General features: G+C 45.8%; 1 protein-coding gene across 4 annotated transcripts in view; it reads right to left on the reverse strand.

Annotated features, from left to right (window-relative positions):
- The window catches only part of lrsam1 (leucine rich repeat and sterile alpha motif containing 1), an 80,965-nt gene that overhangs the window by 596 nt on the left and 64,569 nt on the right, over positions 1-15,800 (reverse strand). For 2 of the 4 annotated variants that reach the window (XM_060841284.1, XM_060841282.1), the window contains exons 21-25: positions 14,389-14,520; positions 13,873-13,942; positions 11,871-12,025; positions 9,347-9,494; positions 440-2,368 (exon numbers count right to left, since the gene is read on the reverse strand). In XM_060841284.1, the coding sequence (XP_060697267.1) occupies positions 9,369-9,494; positions 11,871-12,025; positions 13,873-13,942; positions 14,389-14,520 (483 nt within the window). In that variant the 3' untranslated portion in view covers positions 440-2,368; positions 9,347-9,368. Of the gene's footprint in view, positions 1-439; positions 2,369-9,346; positions 9,495-11,870; positions 12,026-13,872; positions 13,943-14,388; positions 14,521-15,800 lie in introns of those variants that run through there. The other 2 variants (XR_009645817.1, XM_060841283.1) reach the window with 2 other exon arrangements.

A 15,800-nucleotide genomic window follows, 5' to 3' on the forward strand; every position in this document is an offset into this window, starting at 1 on the left:
ACAGCACCAGGGACCCAGGTTTGATTCCAGCTAGGGGCAATTGTCTGGATTGTGGGAGGAAACCCACGCAGACACTGGGAGAATGTGCAAACACTACACAAATATATGTGCAGTTAGACGCAAATATAAAAGGGATAAATATAGCTCATGTTCTAGTAATTGTCCATCAGGGAGAAGTAAAACTATTTAATCAGAAGGTTATTTAGGGAAAGAGAGGCCATCTCACTGAAAACTTCCTGGTTGGGTGATGGAGAGTCACCGAGGGGGCAGCAGAATGAAAAATAAAATATCCATTAAGAAAATTTCACAGCAAGTATTAGAATTGACAAGCATTCATGTTTACAGTTGCTATCAATACAATCGTACAAAGAGAGTAGTAATTACATTATGAACCAAACAGGAAGGCTACAATTCAATATATTGCACAATAAAACCTTAGTCGGGTTAAACTTTTTTAATATAAAAATAAACAAAATTATTTGATGGTTTTCATATAAAATTACAACACGATAAAACAATTCAACACAATCCTCACAGCAGCTTTCTGACATAACACAAAGAAAAAAATCCAAGGATAAGTACAGCAACAATTGGCCAGTCATTGGTGATCGGAAAGTTGTTAGAAATAATAGTTTGGGACAAAATTTGCAGTCAGTTGGACAAATGTTGACTAATTAAGAAAATCTAGCACATATTTCTGAAGGGCTAAATAGTGTTAGATTAGTCTAAGTTTTGTTATGATGACAAGGAGGGTAATGTGCATATATGGTGTAAATGGACTTCCAAGAAGGCATTTGATAAAAATACTCATCAGAAAAATTGAAGTCTATGGAATAAAACACAGTGACATGATTACAGAATTAGCTGAGAACCTGGAAACAGTAATGGTGAATCAGTGTTTTTCAGGAATACAGAAGCGTATACAGTTGGGTTCCTCAAGCGTCACTATCAGGACCATGTTTGAGGTATATTAATGACCTGGGTTTGTATGTATAAGGCACATTTTCAAAAATTGCAGATAACAAAACTTGGAAATATTGTAAATTGTAAGGTGGTAAGTGACAAACTTCATATCCATAAGTTGATGAATGGCTAGATATGGAGCAGATCAAATTTAAGGCAGAGAAATACAAACTGGTACATGTGATAGGAAGAATGAGGAAACACATGATCAAAAAGAAAGGATACTACAGAGCTGCAGGAGCAAAGGGCTGAAGTATACAAATAGTTGAAGATGAAACAGCAGATTGAGAAATCATCAATAAGGCATACAGGATCTTGGGCTTTAAAAATTGAAGCATACAGTACAGAATTAAGTAGTTATGGTAAGCCTTTATAACACAATGGTTCAGCCTCAACTGAAGTATCCAATTCCGGGAACCACAATTCAGGAAAGCGCTGCAGAATCATGCTGCACACGATTTAAAATGGCACAAAAGATGAGAGGTCAGTAATATGGCTAAATTTGGTCAATCTAGATAGGTTTCGAGAGATTTGATTGAGATGTTAAAATCATGAGGGGTTCTGGACAGAGCAGGTAGGGAGAAAGTATCCTCATTTATGGAATATCTAGAAACCAGAGGAGACAGATTGGCGAAAGAACTAAAAACAATACGAGGAAGAATTTTATATTGTAGTGAGCAGTTAGGATTGGGAGTGCACAGCCTGAGAACTGCAGTGGAGGCAGATTGAGTTGTTGCATTCATAACAGAATTATACAGTGATCGGAGGAGAAAGGATTGGCAGGACTGTGAGAATAGGGCAAGAGAGAAGGATGGAGGTGGGCAAACTGCTCTTATTGGACCAGCTTGGACACAATGGACCATATACCCTCTTTCGGTGATGTAACCATTCTATAGTTCGAAAGATCCTGCTTTACGTCTGATCTGCAGATCGCTGAGCAACTGTATGTGGACGGGTTGGGTTGAGTAAGATGATGGGCACAAATGACACCGCTCAACCTGACTGCACACCCACCTGAGTTCTCTGCAGATTTGCTACACCAATTCTCAGTGGAATTCCAATGCATTTCCATGAACAAAGAAGACAAACAGCAGCAAGAAAACAAAAGTTTTAACTGTTCTATCAGTTTTCTGCACCTTGCCTACTCAAGGAGTTGGGTTAAATCCAGTTACTACGTCAGGTTACATCTCAGCAGAATAATACACACCAATTAACATCACCGCCAACAGCATCCAGGCTCAACCAGAAGAAAAGGAATTGTCCACCTCAGCCTGGAGGCTGCTCCACGTGGTCTTACCAGGATTAAATGCAGCCTGGTTTATTTGTGTAGGGCAGCATGGCTAGAGAAAGAGGACACAAGGCACCAGCAGGCAGTGAGATGAAACAGACAAGGTTGCAGGCAGATCTGTGGACACAAAAGTGTGAAGATAAGAACTCATGAAAGAGAACAGGACACTAACAAAACAGAGTTCCTAACAGTGCGGACTGGAAAAGACAGTACACCATAGAATTAGAATAGCTCAGCACAGAAGGAAGCGGATCAGCTCTTTCAAGAAGCAATCCAGTTTGAATCACTGCCTGAAACTGAGCTATCACTTCAATAATATTTAGATATGCACCTGTTATAGCCTACAAGCACACTGATCAAGAGCTGGAGGGTGTGTAATTTAGAAATAGAATCATAGAGCTGTACAGCACAGAGACAGACTCGTCAGTCCAACTTGTCCATGCTGACCAGGTACTCTATTTATATAGAGTCCGACCTGCCAGCACACGGCCCATATCCCTTCAAACTCTTCCTATTCACATTCCCATCCAGATGCCTTTTAAATATTACAATCAACCTCTGGCAGCTCATTCCATACATGCATCCTCTGTGTGAAAAAGTTGCCCCGAGGTCACTTTTCAGTGACCCTTCTCCCCTTAAACCTATGCCCTCTAATTTTGAACGCCCCAACTCCAGGGAAAAGACCTTGCCTATTTATCCTAGAACTCTGTGGGAAGCTAGAGATGTGATTTCTGGGCCTCTTGCTGAGATATTTGTATCATCAATAGTCACAGGTGAGGTGCCGGAAGACTGGAGGTTGGCAAATGTGGTGCCACTGTTTAAGAAGGGCGGTAACGACAAGCCAGGGAACTATAGACCGGTGAGCCTGACCTTGGTGGCGGGCAAGTTGTTGGAGGGAATCCTGAGGGACAGGATGTACATGTATTTGGAAAGGCAAGGACTGATTTGGGATAGTCAACATGGCTTTGTGTGTGGGAAATCATGTCTCACAAACTTGATTGAGTTTTTAGAAGAAGTAACAAAGAAGATTGAAGAGGGCAGAGCAGTAGATGTGATCTTATTGGACTTCAGTAAGGTGTTCGACAAGGTTCCCCATGGGAGACCGGTTAGATCTCATAGAATACAGGGAGAACTAGCCATTTGGATACAGAACTGGCTCAAGGCAGAAGACAGAGGGTGGTGGTGGTGGAGGGTTCTTTTCAGACTGGAGGCCTGTGACCAGTAGAGTGCTACAAGGATTGGTGCTGGGCCCTCTACTTTTTGTCAATTACATAAATGATTTGGATGCGAGCATAAGAGGAACAGTTAGTAAGTGTGCAGATGACGCCAGAATTGGAGGTGTAGTGCACAACGAAGAGGATTACCTCAGATTACAACAGGATTTGGACCAGATGGGCCAATGGGCCGAAAAGTGGCAGATGGAGTTTAATTTGGATAAATGTGAGGTGCTGCATTTTGGGAAAGCAAATCTTTGCAGGACTTATATACTTAATGGTAAGGTCCTAGGGAGTGTTGCTGAACAAAGAGACCTTGGAGTGCAGATTCACAGCTTCTTGAAAGTTGAGTCGCAGGTAGATAGGATAGTGAAGGCGGCGTTTGGTATGCTTTCCTTTATTGGTCAGAGTATTGAATACAGGAGTTTGGAGGTCATGCTGTGGCTGTACAGGACATTGGTTAGGCCACTGTTGGAATATTGCGTGCAATTCTGATCTCCTTCCATCGTAAAGATGTTGTGAAACTTGAAAGGGTTCAGAAAAGATTTACAAGGACGTTGCCAGGGTTGGTGGATCTGAGCTACAGGGAGAGGCTGAACAGGTTGGGGTTGTTTTCCCTGGAGCGTCGGAGGCTGAGGGGTGACCTTATAGAGGTTTACAAAATTATGAGGGGAATGGATAGGATAAATAGACAAAGTCTTTTCCCTGGGGTCGGGGAATCCAGAACTGGAGGGCATAGGTTTAAGGTGAGAGGGCAAAGATATAAAAGAGACCTCAGGGGCAACGTTTTCACGCAGAGGGTGGTACGTGTATGGAATGAGCTGCCAGGGGAGGTGGTGGAGGCTGGTACAATTGCAACATTTAAGAGGCATTTGGATGGGTATATGAATAGGAAGGGTTTGGAGGGATAGGTGGGACTAGATTGGGTTGGGATATCTGGTTGGCATGGACGGGTTGGACCAAAGGGTCAGTTTCCATGCTGTACATCTCTATGACTCTATGCCATGATTTTATAAATCTCTAAGGTCACCCCTCAGCCTCTGACACTCCAGGGAAAATAGCCTCAGCCTATTCAGCCTCTTCCTGTAGCTCACCCTCCAATTCTGGCAACATCCTTTTAAATGCTGGAAATGTTGATACTATTTGGCCCATTGTGCCTCCTCTAAACTCCCTTTCACTTGAAAGGTGTGCCCCTTGTTATTGATCCTTTGTCTGAGGGGAACAGCTCCTTTCATTTCACTCTGTCCATCCCCTTCATAATCTTAGACACTTCTATCAGATCCCCCCTTAAACTTCTCTGCTCCAATGAAAACAACCCGAACATATCCAGCCTCTTGCTGTAGCTGAAACAAACAATTAATTTAAGTCAGAGTCACAACTGTATGACTCAAACTCCAAGTCATGATATACCTCCAAAAAGGGCAAAAGGTACCACAAACAATCCAGAGCTCCCTGGACAGTTGAAGAGGTGGAAAGTAAGAAGCAGATAAAGTGTGCTAATGTCCGCTGGACAGCACAGTTAAAATTCTACCTGAAAATGTTAAGTTCAAAGGGAAACTGAAGCAGCAAATAAGGGAGGGAATGAAAACAAACTGACAGCAAGCTTTAAAGTAAACCTATAAATCCTTCCAGGTATAAAATTACTGAAAAGGTGTTAAAGGTGAAATAGATCTGATTAGGGACCAAAAAGGGGATCTATTCGTGGAGACAAAGAACATGGCTCTTATTAAATAAATACTTTGTACTAAGGAAGATGCTGCTGCCCAGGTCATGGTAAAGGGAAGGTCATTCAGATGCTTGAAGGGTTAATAGAACATAGAACATTACAGCGCAGTACAGGCCCTTCAGCCCTCGACGTTACGTCGACCTGTCATATCAATCTGAAACCCATCTAACCTACACTATTCCACGCACATCCATATGCTTGTCCAATGACAACTTAAATGTACTTAAAGTTGGCAAATCCATTACCGTTGCAGGCAAAGCATTCCATACCCTTACTACTTTGAGTAAAGAAACTACCTCTGTAATCTGTACTATATTTATCACCCATCAATTTAAAGCTATGCCCCCTCGTGCTCAACGTCACCGTCACGAGTGGGCGACACGGTGGCACAGTGGTTAGCACTGCTGCCTCACAGCGCCAGAGACCCGGGTTCAATTCCCGACTCAGGCGACTGACTGTGTGGAGTTTGCATGTTCTCCCAGTGTCTGCGTGGGTTTCCTCCGGGTGCTCCGGTTTCCTCCCACAGTCCAAAGATGTGCAGGTCAGGTGAATTGGCCATGCTAAATTGCCCGTAGTGTTAGGTAAAGGGGTAAATGTAGGGGAATGGGTGGGTTGTGCTTCTGCAGGTCGGGCTGAAGGGCCTGTTTCCACACTGTAAGTAATCTAATCTAATCTAATACTTGGAAAAAGGCTCTGTCCACCTTGTCTAACCCTCTGATAATCTTGTATGTCTCTATTAAGTCACCTCTCAACCTTCTTCTCTCTATCGAAAACAGCCTCAGGTCCCTCAGCCTTTCCTCATAAGACCTTCCCTCCATACTAGGCAACATCCTAGTAAATCTCCTCTGCACCCTTTCCAAAGCTTCCACATCCTTATAATGCGGTGACCAGAACTGTACACAATACTCCAAGTGCGGTCGCACCAGAGTTTTGTACAGCTGTCACATAACCTCATGGTTCTGGAACTCGATCCCTCTATTAATAAAAGCTAAAACACTGTATGCCTTCTTAACAACCCTGTCAACATGGGTGACAACTTTCAAGGATCTGTGTACCTGGACACCGAGATCTCTCTGCTCATCTACACTACCAAGAATCTTACCATTAGTCCAGTACTTTGCATTCCGGTTACTCCGACCAAAGTGAATCACCTCACGTTTGTCTGCATTCAACTTCATTTGCCACCTCTCAGCCCACCTCTGCAGCTTATGTCTCTGTAACCTACAACATCCTTTGTCACTATCCACAACTCGACTGACCTTAGTGTCATCTGCAAATTTACTAACCCACCCTTCTACGCCCTCATCCAGGTCGTTTATAAAAATGACGAACAACAGTGGACCCAACACTGACGCTTGCGATACATCACTGGTAACTGGACTCCAAGATGAACATTTCCCATCAACCACCACCCTGTCTTATTTCAGCAAGCCAATTACTGATCCAAACTGCTATATCTCCCACAATCCCATCCTTTCGCATTTTGTACAATAGCCTACTGCAGGGAACCTTATCGAACGCCTTGCTGAAATCCGTATACACCACATCAACCGGTTTACTCTCATCTACCTGTTCGGTCACCTTCTCAAAGAACTCAATAACGTTTGTGAGGCACGACCTATCCTTCACAAAACCGTGCTGACTATCCCTAATCAAATTATTCTTTTCTCGATGATTATAAATCCTATCTCTTATAACCTTTTCCAACATTTTACCAACAACTGAAGCAAGGCTCACTGGTCTATAATTACCTGGGTTGTCTCTACTCCCCTTCTTAACCACATTTGCTATCCTCCAGTCTTCTGGCACTATTCCTGTAGACAATGATGATTTAAAGATCAATGCCAAAGACTCAGCAATCTCCTCCCTGGTTAAATTGATAAGGAGGAAGTACTGGATGTGCTTAATGTTGATAAGGCATCATGACTAGGTGGGATGCAGCCAAGGATACTGAAGGAAAAGAAGAGTGGATATTGCAGAGACACTGGTTATAAATTTTCAGTCTTCCTTGGACCCGGGATGGTGCCACATGACTGGAGAATTGCAACTGTCACACTCTTGTATAAAAAGAGGGTGTAAAGATGAGTCCAGCAACCCACAACCAGTTCCACTTTCATGTTGGGGAAACTTCTGGAAACAAGAATTCAGCTCAGAATTAGTAGTCACTTGGGGCAGATATGGGTTCATAAAAGAAAGCCTACGTGGGATTTGTTAAGAACAAATCACGTTGCCCTAGCTTTCTTGTTGAGGATAATGCTATGGTTATGGTGTATATGGACCCCCAAAAGGCATTTGATAAAGTGCTGCACAACAGTTTTGTAATCAATAATATAGCTCATAAAAGGGTCAGTAGCAATACAGACACAAAATTGGCTATGTGACAAGAGAGAGGATGTACTGGGAAATGGATGCTTTTCAGACTAGAGGAAGGTTTGTAGTGAAGTTCCCAGGATTTGGTGTTGACCCCTTTGCTTTTCCTGATGTACACTAATGATTTTTATTTTTATTCATTAATGGCTCGGCCAGCATTTATTGTCCATCCCTAATTGCCCAGAGAGGAGTTAAGAGTCAACAATATTACTGCGGGTCTGGAGTCAAATGTAGGCCAGACCAGGTAAAGACAGCAGATTTCCTTCCCTAAAGGTCATTAGTTTTGACGCGTTTTTGATTTACATGATCACCATTAGACTAGCCTTTTTTAATTCCAGATGTTCTTAGTGAAATCAAATGTCACCATCTGCCATGGTGTGAATTGAACCCCAGAACATTAGTCTGTAGGTTCTGGATTACTAGTCTAGGAATATCACCATTACACCTCCCTGCTCTAAACTTCGATCTTGGCACACAGGTCGCAGTTTCAAAGTTTTCACGAGCTGAAATGTGGAAGCTTTGTGAATTGTGAGGAGGATGGGGACAGCTTGGTTGAATGGGTGGAGAGCTGAAAATGTGTTGGTTAAAGCACAGCAGGTTAGGCAGCATCCAAGGAATAGGAAATTCGACGTTTCGGGCATAAGCCCTTCATCAGGAATCAGATTCCTGACGAAGGGCTTATGCCCAAAACGTCGAATTTCCTATTCCTTGGATGCTGCCTAACCTGCTGTGCTTTAACCAGCAACACATTTTCAGCTGTGATCTCCAGCATCTGCAGACCTCATTTTTTACCTGAATGGGTGGAGAGGCAGGAGGTGAAAATTAATGCAGATAAATGTGAAGTGATTCATTTTGGTAACACGAACATAGAGGCCAGACAAATAAAGGGCACTATTAATTCTAAAGGAAGGGCAGGAACAGAGGGACAGTTGGGTGTATGCAACATTGAAGTTGGTAGGAGGGGATTAAGAGCAGTTAATAAAACATGCAGCAATCTGGACTAAATCTACAGGGGCACAGAGTAAAAATGCAAGAAAAAAAACATTAAACCTGCATAAAACATTGGTCAGTTTCCACTGGTTCCAGGCACTATTAGGGATGTGACAGTGTTAGAGAAAGCACGGAGATGATTCACAAGAATGGCTCCAGGATGAAGAATTTCAGTTTTGAAAATAGATTCAAGAAGTTGGGACTGTTTTCCTTGGAGAGTGAGTGTTGAAAATTTGATAGAAATTTCCAATCCCGAGGGATGTGGACATGGTAGATACAGAGAAACTGTTCCGACCGCTGTAAGGATTGAGAACGAGGTTTAAGGTAATTGGCAAAACAAGCAATGGAGACTGGAGGGGAAACACACTCAAGCAGCGAGTGATTAGGATCAGAAATGAGCCTAGAGTGGTCGAAGCATAGTCAATCGACTATTTCTATTCCATTTTGAAAGCAAGTGCTGGAAATGCTCAGCAGGAGAGAAAGAGAGTTAATGTTTCAGGTCGAGGTGATCTTTCATCAGAACCAATTCTCAACTCCCAACTCTCTTGTTGCTTCTTATTTGCCACCTTTGTACCTCTGAGTCAACAGACAGCATCTGTGGGTATACCCAGGGTGGGGTACTGGGCAAGTCTGACACCGGTGGACAATACCTCGAGTGGATGGGAGCAGTTATCATACCCTCAGTAACGGAGTCAAACCCAGGCCCATCTCTGTGCTCCTTGCCACCTCCAGGAGGCTGGGTACAAATCAGCAGGCAGCTTTTGAGTTACTGCAAACCTTGGAAAGTACACGTACGTTGGAGAGGGACAGGCCCAGCTCAGGAGGTACGATAGATGCGAATCTTTTGCTCAATATCCTTCCGGCAGAGGGGACAGGTGGACAACTCAGCTCCACATGTCTGACAGCAACAAACATGACCACATGGCAGGAAGATCATCTGACTCTGACAAAACAAAACAAAACAGAGAGAGAGCTTGTTAACACTTCCATTCCAAATGATATTCACAAACAACGCTTTGCCTTTTAAAGTGTTTCTCCTTTGGCTATTTTCTAATCAGCCTGTTTAGAGATATTTTGGGCAACTCTGAAGCTGGTGGGACTTGAAGTTGGGCCTCCTAGCTCAGAGGTGGGGTCACTACCATATGGGAACAGATTGACCTCAGGAATCAGTGGAACAGCTTCTTAACTCACAGCCTCTACTTTCTGCGAGAACTGGGGCAGACACAGATGGGACACCACCATATGCAAGTTCCCCTTCAGTCCACACACTTTTCTGATTTGGAGATATATTACCATTTCTTGAGTGTCGCTGAGTTAGTATCCTGGACCTCTTCATAACAGCATTGTACAGCCATAAGCTGCTGTGGTTTAAGACAATGCACCAACTTCAAGGGTTAAATAATAAAAACTGACAATTGCAGTAACTCCCAATACCCAGACAAAAGAAAAACTAACTTGTGTTCAGAAACTGCTGGAACATACACAAATTCTCCACGCCAACTGGAAACCAAATCTGTATTGGTACTTAACCGATTTGCAGTCAGTGATGTCCAAATCCATTGTTCCCTCTTTCCCCCATTCGATTATCAAAGCTAATCTTACACTAAATGTGGTCAGACATCTCTCAGCCCCCTGACCTAGCACTAACACAAGATCAATGAAACTTTAAAGACTGCAGCTTACAAGAATAGAACAGTAAAAAAAGGTATATAGTGTCATTGGAGACTATATATAGTTTGCCATGCACAGAAAATGATTGCACTGTGATGACTATGAAACTATCCATAGACGGTCAGCTACAACCTACACAGTTCTATAATGCTATCCCATATACAGAGTTGACTGTCTTTTGGGATGATCAATTCCCAAACCATGGGCAAGTGTGGATCTCACGAACAACACAGGGTAGGAGGGAGACGTACCTGGGAAAGGAACAATCATCCTGCCGTGAAATGTCAGGCAAAGTCCTGGATGCTGTCTATAAACAGAGATATTGGTCCAACCTGTGAGTGAGAGAACTTGGCCTTAACCGGTAAACGGCAGTCCATAAAATTCTTTATCCAGCAGGGTCTGTATCCAGCTCGTCATAGGAGGCAAGATGGAGTCCACCAGAAAGATTCATTTCTATTCAACAGCCAAGATCTAATTTACCCAGCTCCCTTGTTTACAGCCAAACACAGGCTCTTTGAAAAACAGCCCCTGGATTTTTACACTCAATAATATGTATTTTTGTAGCAGTTTTAATGTTGTAGCCATCCCACATCACTTTGCAGCAGCAATAGCAAATAGAAGTCGACAGGCAGTCTCCCCTGGAGTTAATGGCAGGGAGACAATAGACGTCAACTTTAAGAGGCATCTTAGAGGACCAAAGAGAAGACTAGGTTTAAGAAGCTGGTTTCCAGAGACAGGGAAGAGTGCAGGGGCCAGAGGAGGGTATGGAGATAGGGAGGGATGTAGGGACAGGAGGATACACAAATCGGGAAGGGTGTAGAGGCCAAAAGGAGAATATTGAGATAGGGAGGTGTTTAGGGGCTGGAGAGGGTACGCAGATTTGGAGGGGTGTGGGGGCCAGAGGAAGTTACAGAAATATGGACGGGTGGGTAGGGGTTGGAGGGTAGTGGAGAAATAGGGAGGGGTGTGGGGGCTGGACAGGCTACAGAGATAGGGAGTTGGTTTGGGCCAGAGATGGTTACAGAGACAGGGAGAGGTATAGGGGCCAGAGGAGGTTACAGAGTTAGGAGACTGACAGGGTACAGAAATAGGGAGGCAGTGTAGGGGCCAGAGGAAGTTACGCAGATAGGGAGGGGTGTATAGGCTGCAGGAGGGTACAGAGATAGAGAAGAGCAAAGGGAGTTAAAAATAGCTGAGAATGTTTATAACTAGAAGCTGATGTAGGTCAGGGATAACACTTGAATAGGACCTGCTGAGCATTATGATGTGGGAAATTCAGTGTTGGCCTCACTCCATTCTCGTATCAGTCACCCTCTTCAGTGTGGCCACTTGCTGCGATCTTTGTAACCCCACCCGAGCCTGGGCTGTCTTAAACACCCACTCCCTGCCTTTACTACACCAATGACAACTACAATCTCCTCCAACTTTGACCAAGCTTTCAGTGAGATCCCTATTGTCTGCTCCATTGATTATGTCTCCGTTTTATGATATCCTTCTCCTCAGGTCATTTTACCGTGTTGAAGGTGCTAATAATACAAATCACTAGACACAATGGCCTCCATTATAAGACAACATGAGGTAGGAAGCTATCTACATGAAACACCAAGATTATATTGTTCCGTGTTTGAGCCACTGCCAGCGACCTTACCTCTCGCTCCAGACAGACAACACATTCCGACTGAGCCAGGACCTCCTCAGAGACTGCAGCAGGACTAGAAGGTGTTGGTTTATCCTCCAGGGGAGCACTGGGCTGGCTCTCACCCACGTCTGCAGCAGTTTCCTTTGTTGGGACGGGCCCCTGATCTGTATGGTGAGAAAAGATGCACGAGTTAGCAGATACAGCACCAGAACCTTCTGTACCAAACCCCATCTGATCAGCAGCTTAAGTCATTTGGCTCCTAGAGGTGGTCTCATTAGACTCCATCCTTTCCTGTATCAGTCAGACTAGTGCCTTTTGCACTGAAGTTGTGGGACTGTCAAGGATGCATCATTTATGCTGTGTCCAATTCTACCTACAGAGAAGAATGGGTAGATAGAGCGGGAGCGGGGGGGGGGGGGGGCTTCGAGAGAGACACGGGGTGGGGGGGGGAGAAGAGGGGGAGGGAATCAATGACAGGTCCGAGAGAGAGCGCAACAGGTGGCTGCCGGGGGTGGGGGGGGGTGGGTGTGCGCGCGTCAGGAGCGAGAAGAGTGCGTGAGAGAGATTTGGGGGGCGGGGAGAGAGGGGGGAGACAGAGAGGGGTGGGCGGGGGGGGGGGAAGAGAGAGGGGTGGGCGGGGGGGGGGGGGAAGAGAGAGGGGTGGGCGGGGGGGGGGGAAGAGAGAGGGGTGAGCGGGGGGGGGGAGAGAGAGAGAGGGGTGAGCGGGGGGGGGGGGAGAGAGAGGGGTGAGCGGGGGGGAAGAGAGAGGGGTGAGCGGGGGGGGAAGAGAGAGGGGTGAGCGGGGGGGGGGAAGAGAGAGGGGTGAGCGGGGGGGGGGGAAGAGAGAGGGGTGAGCGGGGGGGGGGAAGAGAGAGGGGTGAGCGGGGGGGGGAAGAGAGAGGGGTGAGCGGGGGGGGGGAAGAGAGAGGGGTGAGCGGGGGGGGGGGGGAAGAGAGAGGGGGTGAGCGGGGGGGGGGGGAGAGAGGGGGGTGAGCGGGCGGGGAGAGAGGGGGTGAGCGGGCGGGGAGAGAAAGGGGCAGAGAAAGAGTGTGGGGGGGGGGGGAAGAAAGAGTGTGGGGGAGAGGGAGTGAAAACGAGAGAGAGAGAGAGACCCACAGAGGAGTAAAAGGAAACTGATGAGTATGCAAAAGGAGAACAGTTGAGACAACATGAGGGTTGAACTGGGCTGCTGAGCTACTGAGGGAGAAAAACTGAAATCTGCATTCAGACTATCAGAGAGAGAATGTGACCTTATTTGTGATCTCTGCATCAAGTTAGAAAATGGAGTCATCAGTATGCTGGCAATTTAACAAGTCTCTTGCCGACTCTGTCACAGTTCTCGTGCCCGCTCTGTTAATGGTGCCTGCTGCATTATTTCGTATTTGGAGACAGATAGGTCTGTCATGTCCGCCCCACATACCCCACACTCTGATTGAGCCACACTCCATCCGAGGATAAGCTGTGGGTGAGGCAGAACTTCTGCTTCCCCTCCCCAACAAATAGTTTAATGTGTACTCTCACCTTCCTAGGCATTTGTCTTGTTTCAAAGGGGGCCCTCTACCTGTTTAACTGGGATCATGTGAGACATTTTACAGAGGCAAAACAGACATCCATATTTATGTAGTTATGTTCACATCACGAGGATGTCCCAAACATCTAAAGCCAATGATGTTTCAATTGGACAAGTTTCCAAGGTGATACCATTCACTGAAAAAGAATTTAATTGGCTCAATAAGGGGGTGGTGATAGTGGATTGTGGGTGCGGGTTAGAATCAGAAACATTTTGAGACCGGGTGAAGTCCACTGGAGAAGGAGCATAATTGCTATATTGCTCCAATATGCGGGGTCCTGATGGTCTGTTTGGAAGGAGTGTTTCAATTTGCTCAGTCTGAGCAATGACTTTCACTGATTAACAGAAGCCATTTCAAAGTGTCTGTTTGGTATCCACACAATGTCTACGTACAAAGGTTCCTTTGGTACAGGGAGAGAATCAGCCATCCTGTACACTGACCTTCTTCAGGCCCACTCTCCTGGACTCGTCGCAGAATGGCACGTTGCAGTCTGCTCTCTCGGACTCCAATCTGTGGACAGAGAGGCACATCTTCACAATGCTATTCACAAGCGCTGCATTCACACAACTTAGGGCAGGATCCCACACTGCTCACAGCCTTCCTTGTTGGTTTCACCTCTTCCACGGTCAAGGGGACACCTTGCTTCTTTACAGAGGGTGGGATAGTCTCGGCTAGCTTAGGGTGGGCTGCTTGACTGTGACTGCTCATTGATACGAGAGATAGGTTCCACTGAATCAGACATCAAAGAAATGATTTGGAGGGAGTCAGTCTCAACGAAACAGTCACTCCCACACCATTCACTCTGTCCCAGTGGGTGCGGTCACTCCCATACCACTCACTGTGTCCATTCCAATGGGACTCTCCTTACCCAACCAAGTCCTCCACCTCCAAATTGTTTCCAGATTCACCCAGACCACGGGCGGTGCTTTTTAATTTAAAGACATTCTTGCTAATACCTGTTGGAGATCCTCTGCTGTCATGTAACGCAGCATCTTCAGGGTGACTCGATGGTGGGCGAAAAGCGGCAGATACTGATCTGCTGATAGCTCAGCCAATATATCCACCAGTGCCTTCTCCACACCCTCCTCCTGTATGGAACAAAACAGAGTCAGGATTTGTGAGATTTATAGCTCAGGTGCTCGTTGTTGTGGTTCTGTTCACCGAGTCAGGATCAGGATATCAGCGGTTTGACTGTACGGCAGGGCTAGGGAGGGAGGATGATCTGTGAGGAGGCATGAAGGAAGGCTAGCGAGACATTTAGTGGAGATACATCTGAGAGGAGCTACTGGAGAGAGAATGTGCTGGGGAGAGTGAGGAAACAAATGCTGGGAGATCAGAGTCAAGAGTGCGGTGCTGGAAAAGCACAGTAGGTCAGGCAGCATCCGAGGAGCAGGAGAATCGACAATTTTGGCGGAAGCCCTTCATCAGGAATGAGGCCTGTGGGCCGGAGGGCTGAGAGATAAATGGGATGGAGTGGGGGGAGGCAGCCGAGAGTGCAATAGATAGATGAAGGTGGGGGCAATGGTGATAGGTTGGAGTGGATAGGTGAGAAGGAAGATGGACAGGTAGGACAGGTAATGAGGGCAGTGCCAAGTTGGAAGGTTGGATCTGGGATAAGGTGGGGGAAGGGGAAATGAGGAAACTGGTGAAATTCACATTGATGCCGAGGGGTTGGAAAGTCCCGAGGCAGAAGGTGAGGCGTTCTTCCTCCAGGCATCAGATGGTAAGGTTGTGGCAATGGAGGAGGCCCAGGATCTGCATGTCCTTGGCGGAGTGAGAGTGGACGTTGAGGTTTCGGGGTGGGTTGGTGCGGGTGTCCCCGGAGAATGTGCCACTAGCTGTTAATGGCTTTCCATGTCTCAGCCTAATCATCCCCAGTACTGACCACAGTGAGTACTGTGCAGCGCCAAACAGGTCAGAATATGGGGCTTCTTTCACTTGAAGCTCCTTTGAGGGTGTCTCAAATTCTGGAGCCATCATTCCATCAGAACAAATAGAGGTCAAGTCCATGTGAAGAGGCAAAGGTGTTTAGCCTAATGTGCCAACTAGTGCTATTCCCAAATACTTCTCCTGTTGTGTACCCAGATGATGTCCTCTGCTCACAATCTGGTAAATCAGAGGTCAGATGCCACTAGACTTGGTGCCTACCCAACTGCATTGTGCTTCCGTTGGTTAGATGTTGAAGAAGAACATTTGACAGAAAAATAAACTTGTTTATGATTCAACAGCAATGGATTACATTAATGGACCAAAAAGGATGAAGCTTGACAGACTGTTGCCTCCTGAATGCAAGATATAAGGAGCTGGGCTGAAAGACCTTTGCCCCCATTCAATAGGTGGGTAAATAATGCAGAATGGTTTTTAGGAC

The sequence above is a fragment of the Hemiscyllium ocellatum genome, chromosome 21 (genome assembly GCF_020745735.1).
Source record: "Hemiscyllium ocellatum isolate sHemOce1 chromosome 21, sHemOce1.pat.X.cur, whole genome shotgun sequence".
NCBI lineage: Eukaryota > Metazoa > Chordata > Chondrichthyes > Orectolobiformes > Hemiscylliidae > Hemiscyllium > Hemiscyllium ocellatum.